The sequence below is a fragment of the Pelodiscus sinensis genome, chromosome 16 (genome assembly GCF_052426305.1).
Source record: "Pelodiscus sinensis isolate ZL-2025 chromosome 16, ASM5242630v1, whole genome shotgun sequence".
Classification (NCBI taxonomy): domain Eukaryota; kingdom Metazoa; phylum Chordata; order Testudines; family Trionychidae; genus Pelodiscus; species Pelodiscus sinensis.
In genome coordinates this window covers 14,556,161-14,571,311 of record NC_143067.1, presented here as the reverse complement: position 1 = coordinate 14,571,311, position 15,151 = coordinate 14,556,161, and the positions used below count along the sequence as shown (strand labels likewise).

General features: G+C 44.1%; 1 protein-coding gene across 3 annotated transcripts; it reads right to left on the bottom strand.

Annotated features, from left to right (window-relative positions):
* On the bottom strand, positions 1-14,927 carry SKP1 (S-phase kinase associated protein 1). 3 transcript variants are annotated; one of them, XM_075900391.2, is made up of 6 exons: positions 14,769-14,927; positions 9,588-9,684; positions 5,274-5,347; positions 4,130-4,273; positions 3,256-3,396; positions 1-280 (listed from the first exon to the last, which is right to left on the bottom strand). In XM_075900391.2, the coding sequence occupies exons 2-6, from the start codon at positions 9,682-9,684 to the stop codon at positions 245-247; spliced, it is 492 nt and encodes a 163-aa protein (XP_075756506.1). In that variant the 5' UTR covers positions 14,769-14,927; the 3' UTR covers positions 1-244. The 3 variants fall into 3 exon arrangements, with proteins under 3 accessions (XP_075756506.1, XP_075756507.1, XP_006116123.1); XM_075900392.2 differs by lacking the exon at positions 14,769-14,927 and adding an exon at positions 14,337-14,545; XM_006116061.5 differs by lacking the exon at positions 14,769-14,927 and adding an exon at positions 11,659-11,682.
* Positions 14,928-15,151: the final 224 nt, after the last annotated feature.

Here is a 15,151-nt window from a genome sequence, read left to right as displayed (position 1 = left end):
CACGCTTACTTCAGTTTTATTCATTGCAGATTAAAGTAAAAAGACATCTGATTACACTGGTAAAAACTCAACCATAAGATTTAAATCTGTACTCAAAAAACACTACACATGCAAAGGGAACAATATCCTGCTAATACAACTTCATTTGCTGCTGCATTTGTCTAATATTAACAATTATAAACAGAGCAGTGCAACTAGTATTTGGAACGATCCTTACAGTGTTAAGAGTGTCAGGCACAAAACTTCACTTCTCTTCACACCACTGGTTCTCCTTGCGTACCTGCATTGAGATAAAACTCTAATTAGATGTAGTGCTATACACATGCTATGAACATTTAAAAACTAGTTACATAGAAACATCACCAGTGGCATCTTGGATTACATTCCTTTCCTGTAAAAACAGACACACCTTGAAAGAAATGCTGGATTTTCACTTAGATCAGGGACAGGTAAAATATGGTCCATGGGCCAAATCTAACCCACCAAGCATTTGGATAGAACCCATGACCCACCAGGACCCTCTGGCAGGCTCCCTGACTCTGCAACCTCAGGCCGCTCAAAGCAGCCCAGCTGCTAGGATCATATACCTCTGTGCACTGTGTACCCCGTGGGGGGAGGGGGAAGGGAAGGATCAACTTTGCTCATTGCCCCCACCCCCAACAGTCCTTGCAGCGCCCATTGGCTGGTTAGAGGGACATGGCCCCAACAGTCAGACTACTTTGCTAAAGCAGGGTCCCACTGGAGACCAGCTAGAAGTCACCTTGATATGCACCTCCCACCTTAGCCTGCATTTGGTGGCACCACAACCAAACTCTGCCTCCAGTCATAATCCCCTGCCAGACTGTGCCCCCTCCTACAACACTCCCCCAAGCAAGAATCCCCTCTTGCAGCCATACCTCCCTCCCCACCCTGCATCAGGTTATAACCCCCCCCTTTCAACCAAACTCCCTCTCAGAGCCTCCCATTCTGCACCCAATCTGTCCCAGACTACACACCCCTCCCCAAAGAAAGGTACAGTCCTTGACCACATATCAAATGCTGGAAAATAATGTTAGATGTGGGCCATTCCATCTCTCTACTTAAGACGGTTGAAACTAGTTTTTGTAAAATATTTACCAGTGCAGATTGAGAAGTTACTGAAGATAACACATGTATCTTTCAACCACTTCCTAATATAACCCACAGGTTCTACTCATGAATAGCTAATTACTTGCTCATCTTTCTATACATGATTCAGGAAGAGCTGAAATGCTATAATTTGTTCAATGATGTTTGAAACTTTTAGAATACAAGCAGTCCCCGGGTTATGTACAAGATAGGGACTGTAGGTTTGTTCTTAAGCTGAATTTGTATGTAAGTCGGAACTGGCTTCCAGATTCAGCCGCTGCTGAAACTGATCAGCGGCTGACTACAGGAAGCCCGAGGCAGAGTTTGCTCTGCCCTGGGCTGCCTGGAATCAGCTGCTGATCAGTTTCAACAGCAGCTGAATCTGGACGCCTAGGACAGAGCAGCTGGGGCACTGCCGGGTAGGTCCCCGCAGGGGTGGCGCTGCGGGGACCAACCGGGCAGCACCGCAGCTGCTCTGCCCCAGGTGTCCCCAAGTCAGCCGCTGCTGAAACTGATCAGCGGCTGATTCCAGGAAGCCCGGGGCAGAGCAAACTCTGCCTCGGGCTTCCTGTAGTCAGCCGCTGATCAGTTTAAGCAGCGGCTGACTTGGGGACACCTGGGGAAGAGCAGCTGGGGTGCTGCCCGGTTGGTCCTGTAGCGCCAAGGAGTAGCTGCGCCCCCCCCAGCAGACCAGGGAAACCCGGACGGCGGGACCGCGGAGATGCGCCACGGTCCCGCCCCCATCCTCCCCAGCTTTGCTCCTTGTCTCCCTGGTCTGCTGGGGGGGGTCTCCAGGAAGACGAGGAGCAAAGCCGCGGAGGGGCTCGGGCAGCCGGGCAGCCCAGGCGCGCCTCCCGAGCCGCTCCGCGGCTTTGCTCCGCGTCTTCCTGGTCTGCAGACCGGGGAGACGCGAAGCAGCTTTTCTCGTCCCGGAGTACACGGGCGGCGGGACCATGAGCTCCCGCAGTCCGTGTCCTCCGGGGCGAGAAAAGCCCCGTTCATAACTGCGGATCCGACATAAGTCAGATCCGCGTAAGTCGGGGACTGCCTGTACTCTGCTTAAACTGGTTAATCATTTAAGATACACCATAATGCACAATTTGTTTTAATGTTTACTCTTTGAAAAGCCTTTGAGGGAAATTCTGCGCAACTTTAATCTTTGTAGCTGGATGCCTCAATGCACTTACAGCTTTGTTGCCCTCTCCAAAGCCTCAGCAATAAAAGGCTATTTATGGCAGCCCTACAGAAAGAGAAATATTGTCCTATTATTGATTTACTTAGGGTTTGTCCACTGTATGGAGACTACAGCACCATAGCTGTGCCACTGCCACAATGCAGACTCACTACAGTGATCGGAAGGGTTGGTTCCAATCACCCTACCAACTCCATAATCATGAAGGAAACATTCTTTCCCTGACCTAGCTGCAGCTAATATCATGGATTAGGTCATCACAGCTACTTTACATCAGGAGGGTTAGGGAAGGGAATTATTTTTTTACCCCCTCACTCCTAAGTGATATTGGTCATTCTACATTAAGCACAAATACCATCTTAGCCAAAAATGTTTAATAAGTCTGACATGGTGGTATTAATTCATTGTGAAATAGTGAACACAGAACATTAACCTGTAAGTCTATGTTTAGACAGGGATAAGATTGCTGGCCCAAGTCAGCTAACACAGGCTTACAGGGACTCTGGTAGTGGGGCTACCTCCTCCTCCAGGGCCGACGCCCCCTCCCTCAGCACGCAACAGAGCTGTGGGAGGGGAGCAGCCTACGCACTTCCGGAACCCCCAACAGGGACACGGGCTTCAGACAGGACTTCCATCCACCCCGCGGGAAGCTGGCACTACACTAGAGGTAGGTAGTGGGGCTTCTTGGGGGTGGGGGGAAAAATGGGGGGGTGGAGTTGCCCGAACACCTCGCGATCAACTGGTCGAGGCCTCGCGATCGGCCAGTCAATCGCGATCGACGGGTTGGTGACCATGGCCCTAAGTGGTAAATTAGCTGAGGCACCAATTGTTGTTTTACACTTTATAACATTTAGACTGAAAATCTCTTGGAACACTGCATGCTGAAACACATTAGCTATAACACTAATGTGGCTGCTTCAGCATATTAAACAATCCAGATCCAGACTATGAAGTACCTGTGCTTCTTCCTCTTCAGTGAAGTCATTCTTGATATTGAAGGTCTTGCGAATTTCTTCTGGAGTTTTCCCCTTAATCATATTTGCAACAGTCTTGCATGTGACATCGAGCAAACCTTTAATGTCTAAGTAATTTGCAGCCTGCAAAAAAAGATTAGCCAGATTTAGAGTCAATGCCCTGCCTCTATGGATGTACAACTTAAACCAAATATAGGCTACCTTCACTTTATGATCGAGTAATGTGTTTAGGTAGCTCATTAAGAGCAAGCATTTGAATACATCAGTTAGCACAGTCCTAATGGAAAAGTTTAGAATAATTCTAAGCAAACTGAAAATTTGAAAATTTGAGACATTCCTGTTAGAAAAAGCTTACAGAAGCCCATGAACAATAAAGTTGCGTGCAGCCAGTTGGCTATCCAAGAAATACAACACACTGCCTGCATACAAGTGAGCACCAACTTACATGCCATTAGGGTAAGGGAACTGGGCCTTAAAACATCAAGAATGAGCTGAAGATAGAAAAGGATTCACCCTTCTGAACTGCAGCTAGCACACAACCCTATTTCAAATGAAGGAAGGTATCACATCTACAATAAATGTGTCAAGTAGGTGGAAGGCCCGATTAGCTTTGCACTACAGTTCAGTAAACATCAAATTTGTACTTTGGTCCTCAAGTGTAGATTGAGCAGCGTAAGTATTAGGTAAGTATGTGAAGGGTCTCCACAACACGCATTATCTTGAATCATTTTACTATAAAGTGAGGAAGTCAAACAAATAGCACCTTTTTGATCTACACCACCAAGATAAAGTTCAGCAGTCTAGACAATGTGGCAGTGTGCTAAAGAGAGCATCTAACAGAACATGGACTCCCTACCAGGATTAGTTCAAAGAGTGTTCCTTGGTCTACTTTCAGGAATTCTTGATCCCACACAGGGATGTCATCTGTTCGTTTTTCCTTGTTTTCATCGTCTTCAGGGGGCGGTGGATCATCCTTATGGTGGGTGCACCACTGAATCACCTAATATTAAGACATGACAAATCAATATAAAATTTCTTAAATTTTCTCATCAGTTGTTTAGACTTCAGATTATAGGAACAGTTTCTCCCGGAACTTGGGTACAGTGTGCTGTGTCAGTTCTATTTTTGCCACCTATTGCCAGACAGACAGCAGTGTCAGGAATTAAGTGGTAAAGCATAACTTTGTGCAGCATATCAGGGAGAAAAAACAGTTACAAATATGATTAAGTTTTTTGTATTTAGTCTGAATTTTGACTAGTGTAGCATTACTAAGCAATATATAAATAGAGGGTTGCGTAACTCAGTCTCCTGTTGCACTCTGGCTAGAAATAAATAAATAAATAAATATAAATAAATAAATATAAAAACAAACACACTGCGGTAGCCTCAGGTTGGGTAAAGTTTATTACAGAACTATCAATTCATTTCAAAAACATTTAAATTGAGTCAAACTTTTCCAACACAATGCAGACAGGGCCCTTGAAGAGATGGGGCATGCAAATTTGTTCCTTCTTCCATTTGACCTAGTAACAATAGATTCCAGACCATTAAATACACTGGCTTTTAATAGCTGAACATAAGCCTCCAGATCTTTCATTTCAATTTGATGTACTCAAGTGAGTCCTCAGATAATGTCACAAGAAGTCTACAATTGTAGAACCCCAGGACAAGAATAATGAGGGCATAGATGGTGAGTTTGGTGCACAGCACTTAGCAGCCAGGCATGCTATACATTACCACTGCTACTGGCCCTCTAAGCACTAATATGAAAAGATGTGTTTTATCTCTATGATTTACAGGAAAGCCTCGGGAAATTAGAACTGCAGTTCAACAAATCCTACTTTTGATCACTATACAGTTACATTTTTAGAACATGTTAACTAGCACACAAGAAAGTTTGTGTTTAAATGGAGTATTTCCAGTTCTCATTAGACAATGGCTCAGTCTATACATTTTTGTAGTTCAAAGCTACCAATAACTGCACCTGGGTTGCATCTTACCTTTTTTAATATAGCTGCATTAACATTTGGAAGAGGGACTGGGTCATCATCTCCTTCATCATCCATTCCCAGATCTAAGAATGGAAAGAAGATAGATGTTTTAACTTGCCATTCATGTCATTTTTTCTGAAATTCAGTGGATTGATAAACCCAAGTACAATATACAGTTCTGATGCTGAATGTTGCAAATCCACTCAATTTGTATTCAAATTAAGGTTCTCCTACTGCTAAAGAAAGAAGTTAAGCATTCTTAGACACGGCCTCAATCTTACAGCTGCGTTACTTTGACATGCTATGTAACAAAATGCTCATCATATCCAAGTAACTATTAAATCTATATATGCGCCAATGCATTTATATTTGCTTATTCACAAGACTGTATTAAATTGCCATTAAATTGTTCTGTTCCTCCCTATTTCACCATAATCCTACTATTACTAGTGTTGGATAATTAGGAGGAGGTCTCTTTAGCCACCACCAGTATTCAGATCCCATTTTTGTTGTAAGTGTTCCAAAAAGAAATACCATTTGTATCTACTATTAAGTATAATCTAAAAGAGTTACTGGATGAACTACAAGCCATATTTAGTTCTTTCTGCAGGAGCAGTTAATACTATAGCCATAGAGATGCTGGGGATTTGGTTCCTCCCCCAGGTAGGAATCCTCTCCTGCTCTCATACCCTATCCTGGACCTTGCATCCCCTGCTGCACCCAATTCCCTGCCCTGGGTCACACCCCAAACCATCTGCACCCTTCCCCAGGTCAGAATTTTATCCTGCGCCTATACCCCCTTTTGGAACCCACAACCTAATTCCTGCCCCATATCACAACCCCTTCATTCATCCAAACTCAGATCCCACAACCTCTCCATCCTGATTCCCTACCCTAAGCTCCCTTCTGCACCCAACCTCTGTCCCAGATCCCACATATCCTCTGCATTTGATTTCTATGGATGGGCACACTAAGGAATTGCATTCTGTGCCATCTGCTGAGAGAGCTTTTATAACTTCCATCTCATGCTTTCCAAATTTTGTGTACTGATCATGACATGCAGCATCATACTAAGGGGACTTTGGTGGTGTTACAAGGTAGGAATGAAGGACATAAAGAGTAAAAAGATACAACTGTAAATGTCTAGAGTATTTTAACTTTGTGTCTCATGGCTAAAAACTATTTCTCCTTTAGCATATCCAATCTGTTCAGCTAGACCTGGGTCATTTTCAGAAGAGAAGACACTAATAGTTGTGATTTTTGGGGTAAGAACACAGTCCCTATTGAGAAGGATTAGGCAGAGTTTGCTGTACATCCAGACCATCTGGTGGCCCCCCACAGATGTTTTTATTTACAAATTGCATCACTGGGAGATCAGAGCTAAGCATTATCCTCAATAATTTAAATCCTTTCACAAACATGTGACATTGTCTTTGCTTTAATTCTCATGCTTGGAGATTTTTTTGAAGTCTCATACAATGCTACAACCTACAAAGGAGACACCTATCCACTGTATTTGGTACTGAGTCCTGACAAAGCCACCTGACCTGTCCATTTTTGCAGTATTTGCTTATGGTTTAACACATTAAAAGTGAACTAAGTTGCATGCAAATGAAAATAGATGGTTTGCATTTTTATAAAGCTCCTTTCCAGGAAAGCATTGAACTACACAAGACTAAAATATTACACAAGACTAAAATATTCAGGGAATACAAAAACCCTTTAAAATGGTTAAGGGTCAGTATAACATCAATACATTTGTAACTTTTGATTCTGTTCTTTCCACTCTTTATGGGAATGCCAACTTTCCTTACATTCCTACTGGCTGCAGACAATATCTGGATGGCACGTCCAAGTGACTGCCTCAGCCAGCTGCTCAAAAGGTATTACTGTTCTCTCCCCAACTACCTCATAAAAAGGGAAGTCAGGTGTCAGGCCTCAAGAACGAAAGCAGGAAAGCAATCTATGAAACAAGCTGCCAAAATAAAAGCCAACATTAACGTGAAAAATTCAACTGAAACAAAAATGGTTTGCATAATCTAAGGTTTAGTATGTACATTAGAGAAAGCAGCATCTTAAGTTTTAAATATGTATCCTATCTCCCCACTAACACTGAGGGCACAGAGAAGTCAGAGCGGGGCCCCGTCTCTCATTTATGCTACACCCCCACAGTAATACTGTCTGATCCTCAATGTTCAAGTAGCAGCCTGTGTTCATAAACCCAGGCATTTGAACCAGAAGTAGAGACCTCATGCCCAAGAATAAATGTAAAATCAAAATTAATTCACTCAATACTGTAATCACTGCTCAAGTAAATGATTCCCCAAGCTGTACTTATTTTAGTAAGAGGCTTTTTCAAGGCATATCCACAAATTAGTTGTGCAGAAGTCCAAATTAGCAACTTAAAAGGAATTCTAAACAGTCAGCATGAGGCTGAAGAACGTAAGTTTGCCAAGACTATCCCTGACCAAAACAGCTCAACTATGAAAACAGTTGCCTATAAAGAGTTTATATTTCTTACTTTTGACTGTATTTAATATGACTCTCACATTGACAAATATGTGGAAATAGCTGCATTTAGAAACAAATATTTTCTGACATTAGGAAAAAGATAAGATGGCATGAAAACAAACTGAAACTGGCACTACAGGTTGGTCCTCACTGGTCCAGCGCCCTCATGACCTGACTAGTCCCGAATGAGGGGATTTCCCTTCCCAGAGAAGGTCCCTCCCCTCATGGCCATGCTGCCGCTGGGGTAGGGCTCCATCCTGCCCCTGCTGCGGCCTCGGCCCCCGGGCTCTTCCCCACTGCCTGGCTCTACAGCCGGAACTCTTCTACCGGCCATCGCTGGGGCCAGAGCTCCCGCCATGTCTGTCTGTCCACACACACCCACCCACCCACACCCCCCTCTCAGCTGAGTTGCCAGTGCCCCTTACAGCACTCCTTCCCCACCACCAGACCTCCTCCTTCCTGGGCTCTGTGGTCCATAAACATCCATGGTCCATACCGGACCACAGATGTTGCCAGACTAGGGCATCCCAGGTAAGGGAGGTACAACCTGTGCTACTTCAGAGAAAGTGCCTATGAAGTGACCCGGCAGAACAGGGGGAGGACGGACAGACTCTGGCACCTCTGCAGCTTTTCTTTGCTTTGCTTTTCTACAGAAAAATGGCTTTGACTGAGAAACAAAGGAATCGGAGGGGAATATGAATTCTATGTGTACATAGTGGTGCAAAACTCCCCCAAGAGCAATAGAGAAGGTTTAAGAGAAAAGTTCATACCACAGACAAGTGCTTTTTCCAGAGGCTATGCTGATGCTACTAGTTCTACAATAAATAGTCAAACAAAAGAAAGGCATCTCCCAATTAATGTGAAAACTAGTCCACAGACGTTTTGCTAATAGACTTGAACTGACAGTCTGTCCTTGGTTCTAAACTGCAAGCCATGGGAGGTTAATGTAAATGAGACCTTGAGACGTTCTGGGTTGTTTCAGTTTTTAAGAAGTAACAACTGTTAACAGTTAAATATTCAGACAATAGGGCCAGTCTAATATATCTATCCTTATCAATGTTTTGTGTTTGTTTTTTTTTTACTTTCATCTCTTAGTTTTTCCCATCTTTAAATTAGGGATGTTACATTTAGATTAACTGGCTAATCCAATAGTCGATGGAACTCCCAGCTGGCCCTGGGCTGCACATGGCATTTCAAAGTGTCAAAACCCAGCTCCACACAACACTGCCACTTTGAAGAATACCCTCCTCTCTCCCCACCGCCCCCTTGCTTCCTCTCCTCTCCTCCACCCCCACCCCTCATCAGAGGCAGCAACTAGTCGCCTAGTGTGTTGACTATCCGATAAGCATTTGCTTATTGGATAGTCAACTAGTCGTTCACATCCCTAGTTTAAGTTATATGTGTTGTATCTTAGCAGACATAACTCAAAGCCAGTAAATTCAACCCATAATAGAAGTGTTTTGTTCAGATCAGCTATTCAGCATGATCACATGCCTAGGATCAGTTTGCGTTACTTACCTACCACTACAAAACCAGTATCTGTAATGGAGGCCTAAATATCCAAATAGGTTGCACATTAAAAAAAGTTTCTAAGTTTTTGTGGGTTGTTATTCTGTAGTTGTAAGACTGAGATGAGTTTTGATTTGTGGTTGTTCTAATCCCTTCTCTTCCTACTAGATATGTACCTAGGACAGGGCTACAAAGAAACACCAAATTCGAGTTTTGATAAAGCACCTCAGCTTTTAAAACGTCTCATCTGAACAATGGGACACTAGTTTGTGATAAGCTTTTCTCTCAAACCTGTTCTCTTACCTTCCAACATAGTCTTGATAGTTACGGATTGCTTTGCAATTTCAACATCAACTTCAAAAATTTCTCCATCAGAACTCTGCAGTTTAATTGACGGCATCTATAACATGAAAAAAGTCAGTCATTTTCATACAATAGTTTGCAGAAAGTTAGTGTAATACAATGTTATAAAAAGCCATCTTTACCATTCATATTGCCTCTTCAAGACAAATGACATCAAGATGGGACACACAACAGTATATATGAAAGAGCAAATATTGTTCCCACAGACATATCTTTACAAAGTGTCTGCTTGGATAAGAGTCTTAATTTACTACTTCTAGAATAAAGCAGCAAGAGTATGAGTGGAAAATGTGAAGTCTGATCTAACAGCATTTTCAAAATTCTGGTTTCCTGGACAAGTCTCTCTCAAATAAAACAAGTTTGATGTATTATTCATATTGAAGTAGGGATGTAAAGGACCAGTCAACTATGCGATAAGCAAATGCTTATCAAATAGTCAACTAGTCACTCTCCCCGCCCCTTGCTGTCTTTCAGAGGCAACGGGGGAGGGGGGGGGGGGGGAGAGATAATTAAAGGCAGCAGCACCACACAGAACCCCAGGGTCAGCTGCTCTGTGCAGCACTGCAACTGAATGCTGTGGGGAACCCGGCATCAGGCTCCTCGCAGCATTTCAAAGCAGCACTCCTGCTGCTTTGAAATGCCAAGGTGGAGCCCAGGATCAGCTGGGGACTCCCCTGCTTACCCTGGGCTCTGCAGCACTGCCACTTTGAAAAGTACAGGAGTCCCCAGCAGAGGCTCTTGTGTATTTCAAAGCAGAAGTGCCCACCAGGAGCCCAGAGCCAGCCGGACTTCCCACTGGCCCTGGGCTCCATGCGGCTGTCCAACTTTGAAATGCCAAGAGCTCCCACCAGGGCTCTTGTACATTTCAAAAGCAGAACAGGGAGGTGCTTATTGACTAGCCAAGGGAAATTCCATTAACTACTCGAGTAGCAAATGAATCGCTACTTAACATCCCTATACTGGAGAACTTTCCAAACAGACTGATCATGTTTTTTGCACCTGCTACCACATTTAGTAGTGCTAGAAGAAAAAAATGGATTTTTAGAGCATAATCAGCAAGTGCTTTAACAAGTTCAGAAACAATAAGACAAATTCTTGCAGCACATGTGAGAATTTATTTGAAATGTTTTGTTAAGAGTCTGATTATCAAGACTCACAAAACCTATCTTCCTAATACCTTCCTACACCTCTAATACTGTGCAAGTTATGAGTGAGGTTATAATGCTATGCAGATGATTAGATTATATTTTAAGGTAGCGAGGCAGCTTTATCATCTATATTTACATATGCATACACACACACATCCATACAAGGCCTTCAAGAGTGCTTTTGAAATAAAGCCACTTCAAATTTTAGAAAATAGCTTGAATTTATTACAATATGTAAACTGTGTTCATAAATTTCCCACCTTGCCTCTCTACTGAAGTGTTAAAGAATTAGTCTAGATTAACTGGCTCTATATTTACTAACTGTAAAAGTGATTTAGTTTAACAGGAAAGGTCTTGGAAAAAAGTTACATCTGGAGAAAAACCTGTGTAAAGTCATTAGTTTTCATGTGTGATGTCTCAAGGCCTTTTTTGGTCATTTATTACTTATTTATTTTACTTTGCGGAAGGATATTATAGTTTAGAATAGGGATGTTAATCGCAGATCATCAACTAATCGAGAAGTCGGTGAAATGTCCATCAACTTCTAAATTAGTCAATAAAGGGGAGCCACAGTGGGGGTAGCCCACTAGGGCGGCATGAGCTGGGACTAAGCAGTCCCATCTTGCACCATCTCCAGGAGCTAACCCCACAGTAGCTTTGTAGTAAGAGCCGCCGGAATTTTTTTTTTTTTAAACATTTAAAAAGCAGAGTCACAGCTAGTTCTGCTGCACCTCTGCCTCCCCTCCCCCCCCCACCCCCACACACACAGATATGGTGCTGATACAAAGGCACCTAGGGAGGTGGGAGAAAAGAGTGACTAGTCAAGTAGTGACTTGAGTACCCGAAGTCAGCTAGTCACTTACATCCCTAGTTTAGAGTTCCTTTAGTGGAGAAAAGGAGAGCTAATCCATGGACCATTAGATACAGCCAGACAATCCAGTTCAGAACCAGTTGGAAAAAAAGCTTCTGGGGAAAAAAGATACAAGAAGAGCCCTTCTCACTGATTTATCCAATTGATGCTAGCTTAACATTTGTGCATAACACTTCCTTGAGGGACTTAATACTTCACAAACCCAAGATCTACTGCAATTAAAGCAGCTGACTGGCTGCATCCCTTTCAGCTATATTGTTTTATCTGTTTCATAATGCAGACTCTAGCATGTCAATACTGCTGATCCGGACTACTGCAACAAACCCAGGCCAATGGAGCTCAGCCAGTGCAGGTTATTAAGCAGAATGCAAGCTGAATACAGAACCTCATCTGAGAGGATGAGTGCAATCTCATCAGTTCATGTTTGGCAGAGTTACAATCAATCCTACGTGAAAATTTAAGTGGTAGGGATTTTTTTGGATGGGCTCAGACAAACAAGCACTGCATTTCTCACTTAAGTAGGATATGAAATTTGTTGCTGCAACGTTACAACTATGGTTTCTCTTTTTAGAGTGCTGAATATTGATTAAAGTTACATTACTCAGTAGCATTAAGCAGACCAGTCTTATAATGAGAAGTTAAAACTGCTTCAATACAAATAAGGCTCTTACTTGCTAGATAAAAATTACTTCATCTAAAAACAGTCACCTCTGCAATCCCTTTTACTGAACCCAAAAAAAAGCAATGATGAGATAGGAAAAGCCTACATTCAACTATTCAGGTTTTCTGCATTTTATTAAAGCGATGAGGAGTCCTGTGGCACCTTATAGACTAACTGAAGTGTAGGAGCATAAGCTTTCGTGGGCCAAGACCCACTTCGTCAGATGCATGTAGTGGCCACTACATGCATCTGACGAAGTGGGTCTTTGCCCACGAAAGCTTATGCTCCTACACTTCAGTTAGTCTATAAGGTGCCACAGGACTCCTCATCGCTTTTGCAGATTCAGACTAACACGGCTACCCCTCTGATACTTGACACCATGCAATGCATTTTATTAGTTTCCTTGAAATTATGTTACCGGTTGCACATTGTTTAGCCTCAATATGGCATATTTCTACTAAGTGTTATAATTTGGATTTACATCACAGCACTGCTTGTTGCATAAGCAGACTGAATCAGCAGTAATTTAAATATCCGATTTTCAATCTAACTATACTGAAATATTCACTGTAGGGACAATTTTTACTATCTAAGTATTTTAACTACTATTCATCTGATGAAAGACCATGAAAGCTCATGAGCTTATATAAGGCCGTGGCATCCAAACAGTTCTGAAGCAGTAGGCACTATAGTGGCTATTTGCTATAGCAAACAAGCCACACTCAACCAACCAAATAGCCACAAGCCACACTCAACCAACCAAATAGCCACATATAGCTAGCAACAAGCATGTTGGACAGCCAGGTCTAAGGTGCCATAGGACTACTTGTTTTTAAAGTTACAGACTAACACAGCTACCGCTAAGAATTTTAACTGTATTGTGTCATACAGAAGTTACTGTTTATTGCAATCTGGAAATGCAAGACTTTCTTTAGATTTTAGCTTCATATTTGAGATTTACACTTTTTCCCTACATGAGAATGTTTTCTGGAAAGGAACATTATCAGGTTTATGCTTGTTAAGGTGACAGTATCAAGTTTTCTTGTCTATTCAGTCTACATGCACAACTACAATGACACTGAGTAGTTATTTGTATGATCTATTTAGCTACACAACTTTAAGCATCACAAGACATTATCACACAATCAACTGTTTAAAATTAATCCTGGCATCTTGACATGATACTTATTTGGATCTAGTCAGCCAAAATTTAGTCATTTTAAGGTGCAACAAATGAAATAAAAATTAATGGTCTAGATACACAGGTTGTAGAAGCTTAAAATCATGATGCTGCATGATAGGATAGATGCATAGATTCTAGCTTATTCACTTTATGCACAGCTATTTGCATTAAGGTCAGTTTCACATTAATTTCAGTCCATCTTTCAAATACATGATTGTATCAATTTCAAAAACAGGACTTTATTGTCAGAAGTCTTACTTTAAAAAAAAAAAGCACATATTATGGAGAGGAGACTTAAACAATAATGGAGATCAGTGTACTTCGTTAGTAAAAAAAGATAGATGTACTTGCAGTGTAGAACTTAGAAAAAAAAAAAAACAAGTTCGCCTCAGATAACCGGTGCCAACACAGTGACTAAGCAGAATGGTGCAGAGCCCAAATGTGACAGTGCTGAATCTGGTAAAGAGTCATTATACTATTATTATTATTATTTATTAAGGGATGTACTTCAATTACAGCACTGCGCTCACATTTTTATTGGCCCTCGCTGCTCAGCTCAACCACTTATGGTATCTTTAGCCAACTCTGTGCCCTGCAAAGCGGAGAGAGCCGGGGCTCTTCTGCATTTCTCAGAACCCCTGGGATCGCCATTAAGAAGAACGAGGAGGCCCTGTGGCACCCTGAACACTAACACGTTTATTTGGACACCAGCTTCCGTGGGCTGGAGCCCACTTTGGCAGCTGCGTTAGTCTCCATTGTGAAACGTCGCGTGTCAGCCCCTTGTTTGGAGGGGGTCAGGCGCAGGGTCTGACAGGCCGCCACCCACCTTAAAGAAGTGCCCGGTGGGACCCAGGGCAACGCACAACGCAGCCGAGAGCAGAGCGGGGCTTGTCCGCCTGCGAGGGTCTCAGAGGGGTCCTTCCACCGGGGCAGCACCCCCTCGAGGCACTGCACCCAGCCCAGGCCGGCCCTGCGTCCGGGGAAACCCGCGGGCCGCCGCCCCGCAAGCGGTACGGAGACCCCGCCCGTAAGGCGCTCCCCCACCCGCCCGCCTTGAGGTAAGGGGAGGATCCCCAGGCCGCAGCGCCTAGCAACCACCTGCTGTCACCTCCCCGCTTCCCTCCGCGCGGGGCCGGGCCTAGCTTCCCCAGGGCGGACGCTGCGGCCTTCACCGCCACTGGCCCCCCAGCCCCGCTCCCGGGACCGCCAGCCCCGCCGCGCCCCCGCTCGGGGAAGAGCCCTCAGCCCTGGCCCTCACCGCGGCACAGCGCCCGGCTCTGCGTCCCTCGGCGCGGACCGACCCCCCAGCGACAGCAGCTAGGGCCCGACTGCGGCGACGCCTTTTATACCGCGGGGCGGGGCGGGACTGCGGGAGGTGGAAGGCGAAGGACCCCGCCGCTGCCTCACAGACACAACCCGGAGGCGTCCGCGCAGATCGCCTGAACGGGCACGAGGAAATGGCACAGGGAGCCCGCCCGCGGGACACAACCGCCCTGCCCACCGCCACTTCGATGCAGGGAGGCGAGGGGTGAAGGGATGCCCAGCATGTAAACAGCCGGGCGGGGGAGATTAAGCAAGAGCCACGGCGTCTCTCAGGCAGAGGGTGTCTAACCAGAAAAGCCGCCTCACATGGCAACGGCA

Excerpts from the sequence above, each read along its gene's own strand:
- SKP1 (XM_075900391.2), bottom strand. The coding sequence starts at position 9,684 with ATGCCGTCAATTAAACTGCAGAGTTCTGATGGAGAAATTTTTGAAGTT. Across the intron at positions 5,348-9,587 it reads TATCAAGACTATGTTGGAAG|ATCTGGGAATGGATGATGAA; the intron begins GTAAGAGAACAG and ends TTCCATTCTTAG. Across the intron at positions 4,274-5,273 it reads ATGCAGCTATATTAAAAAAG|GTGATTCAGTGGTGCACCCA; the intron begins GTAAGATGCAAC and ends TCTTAATATTAG.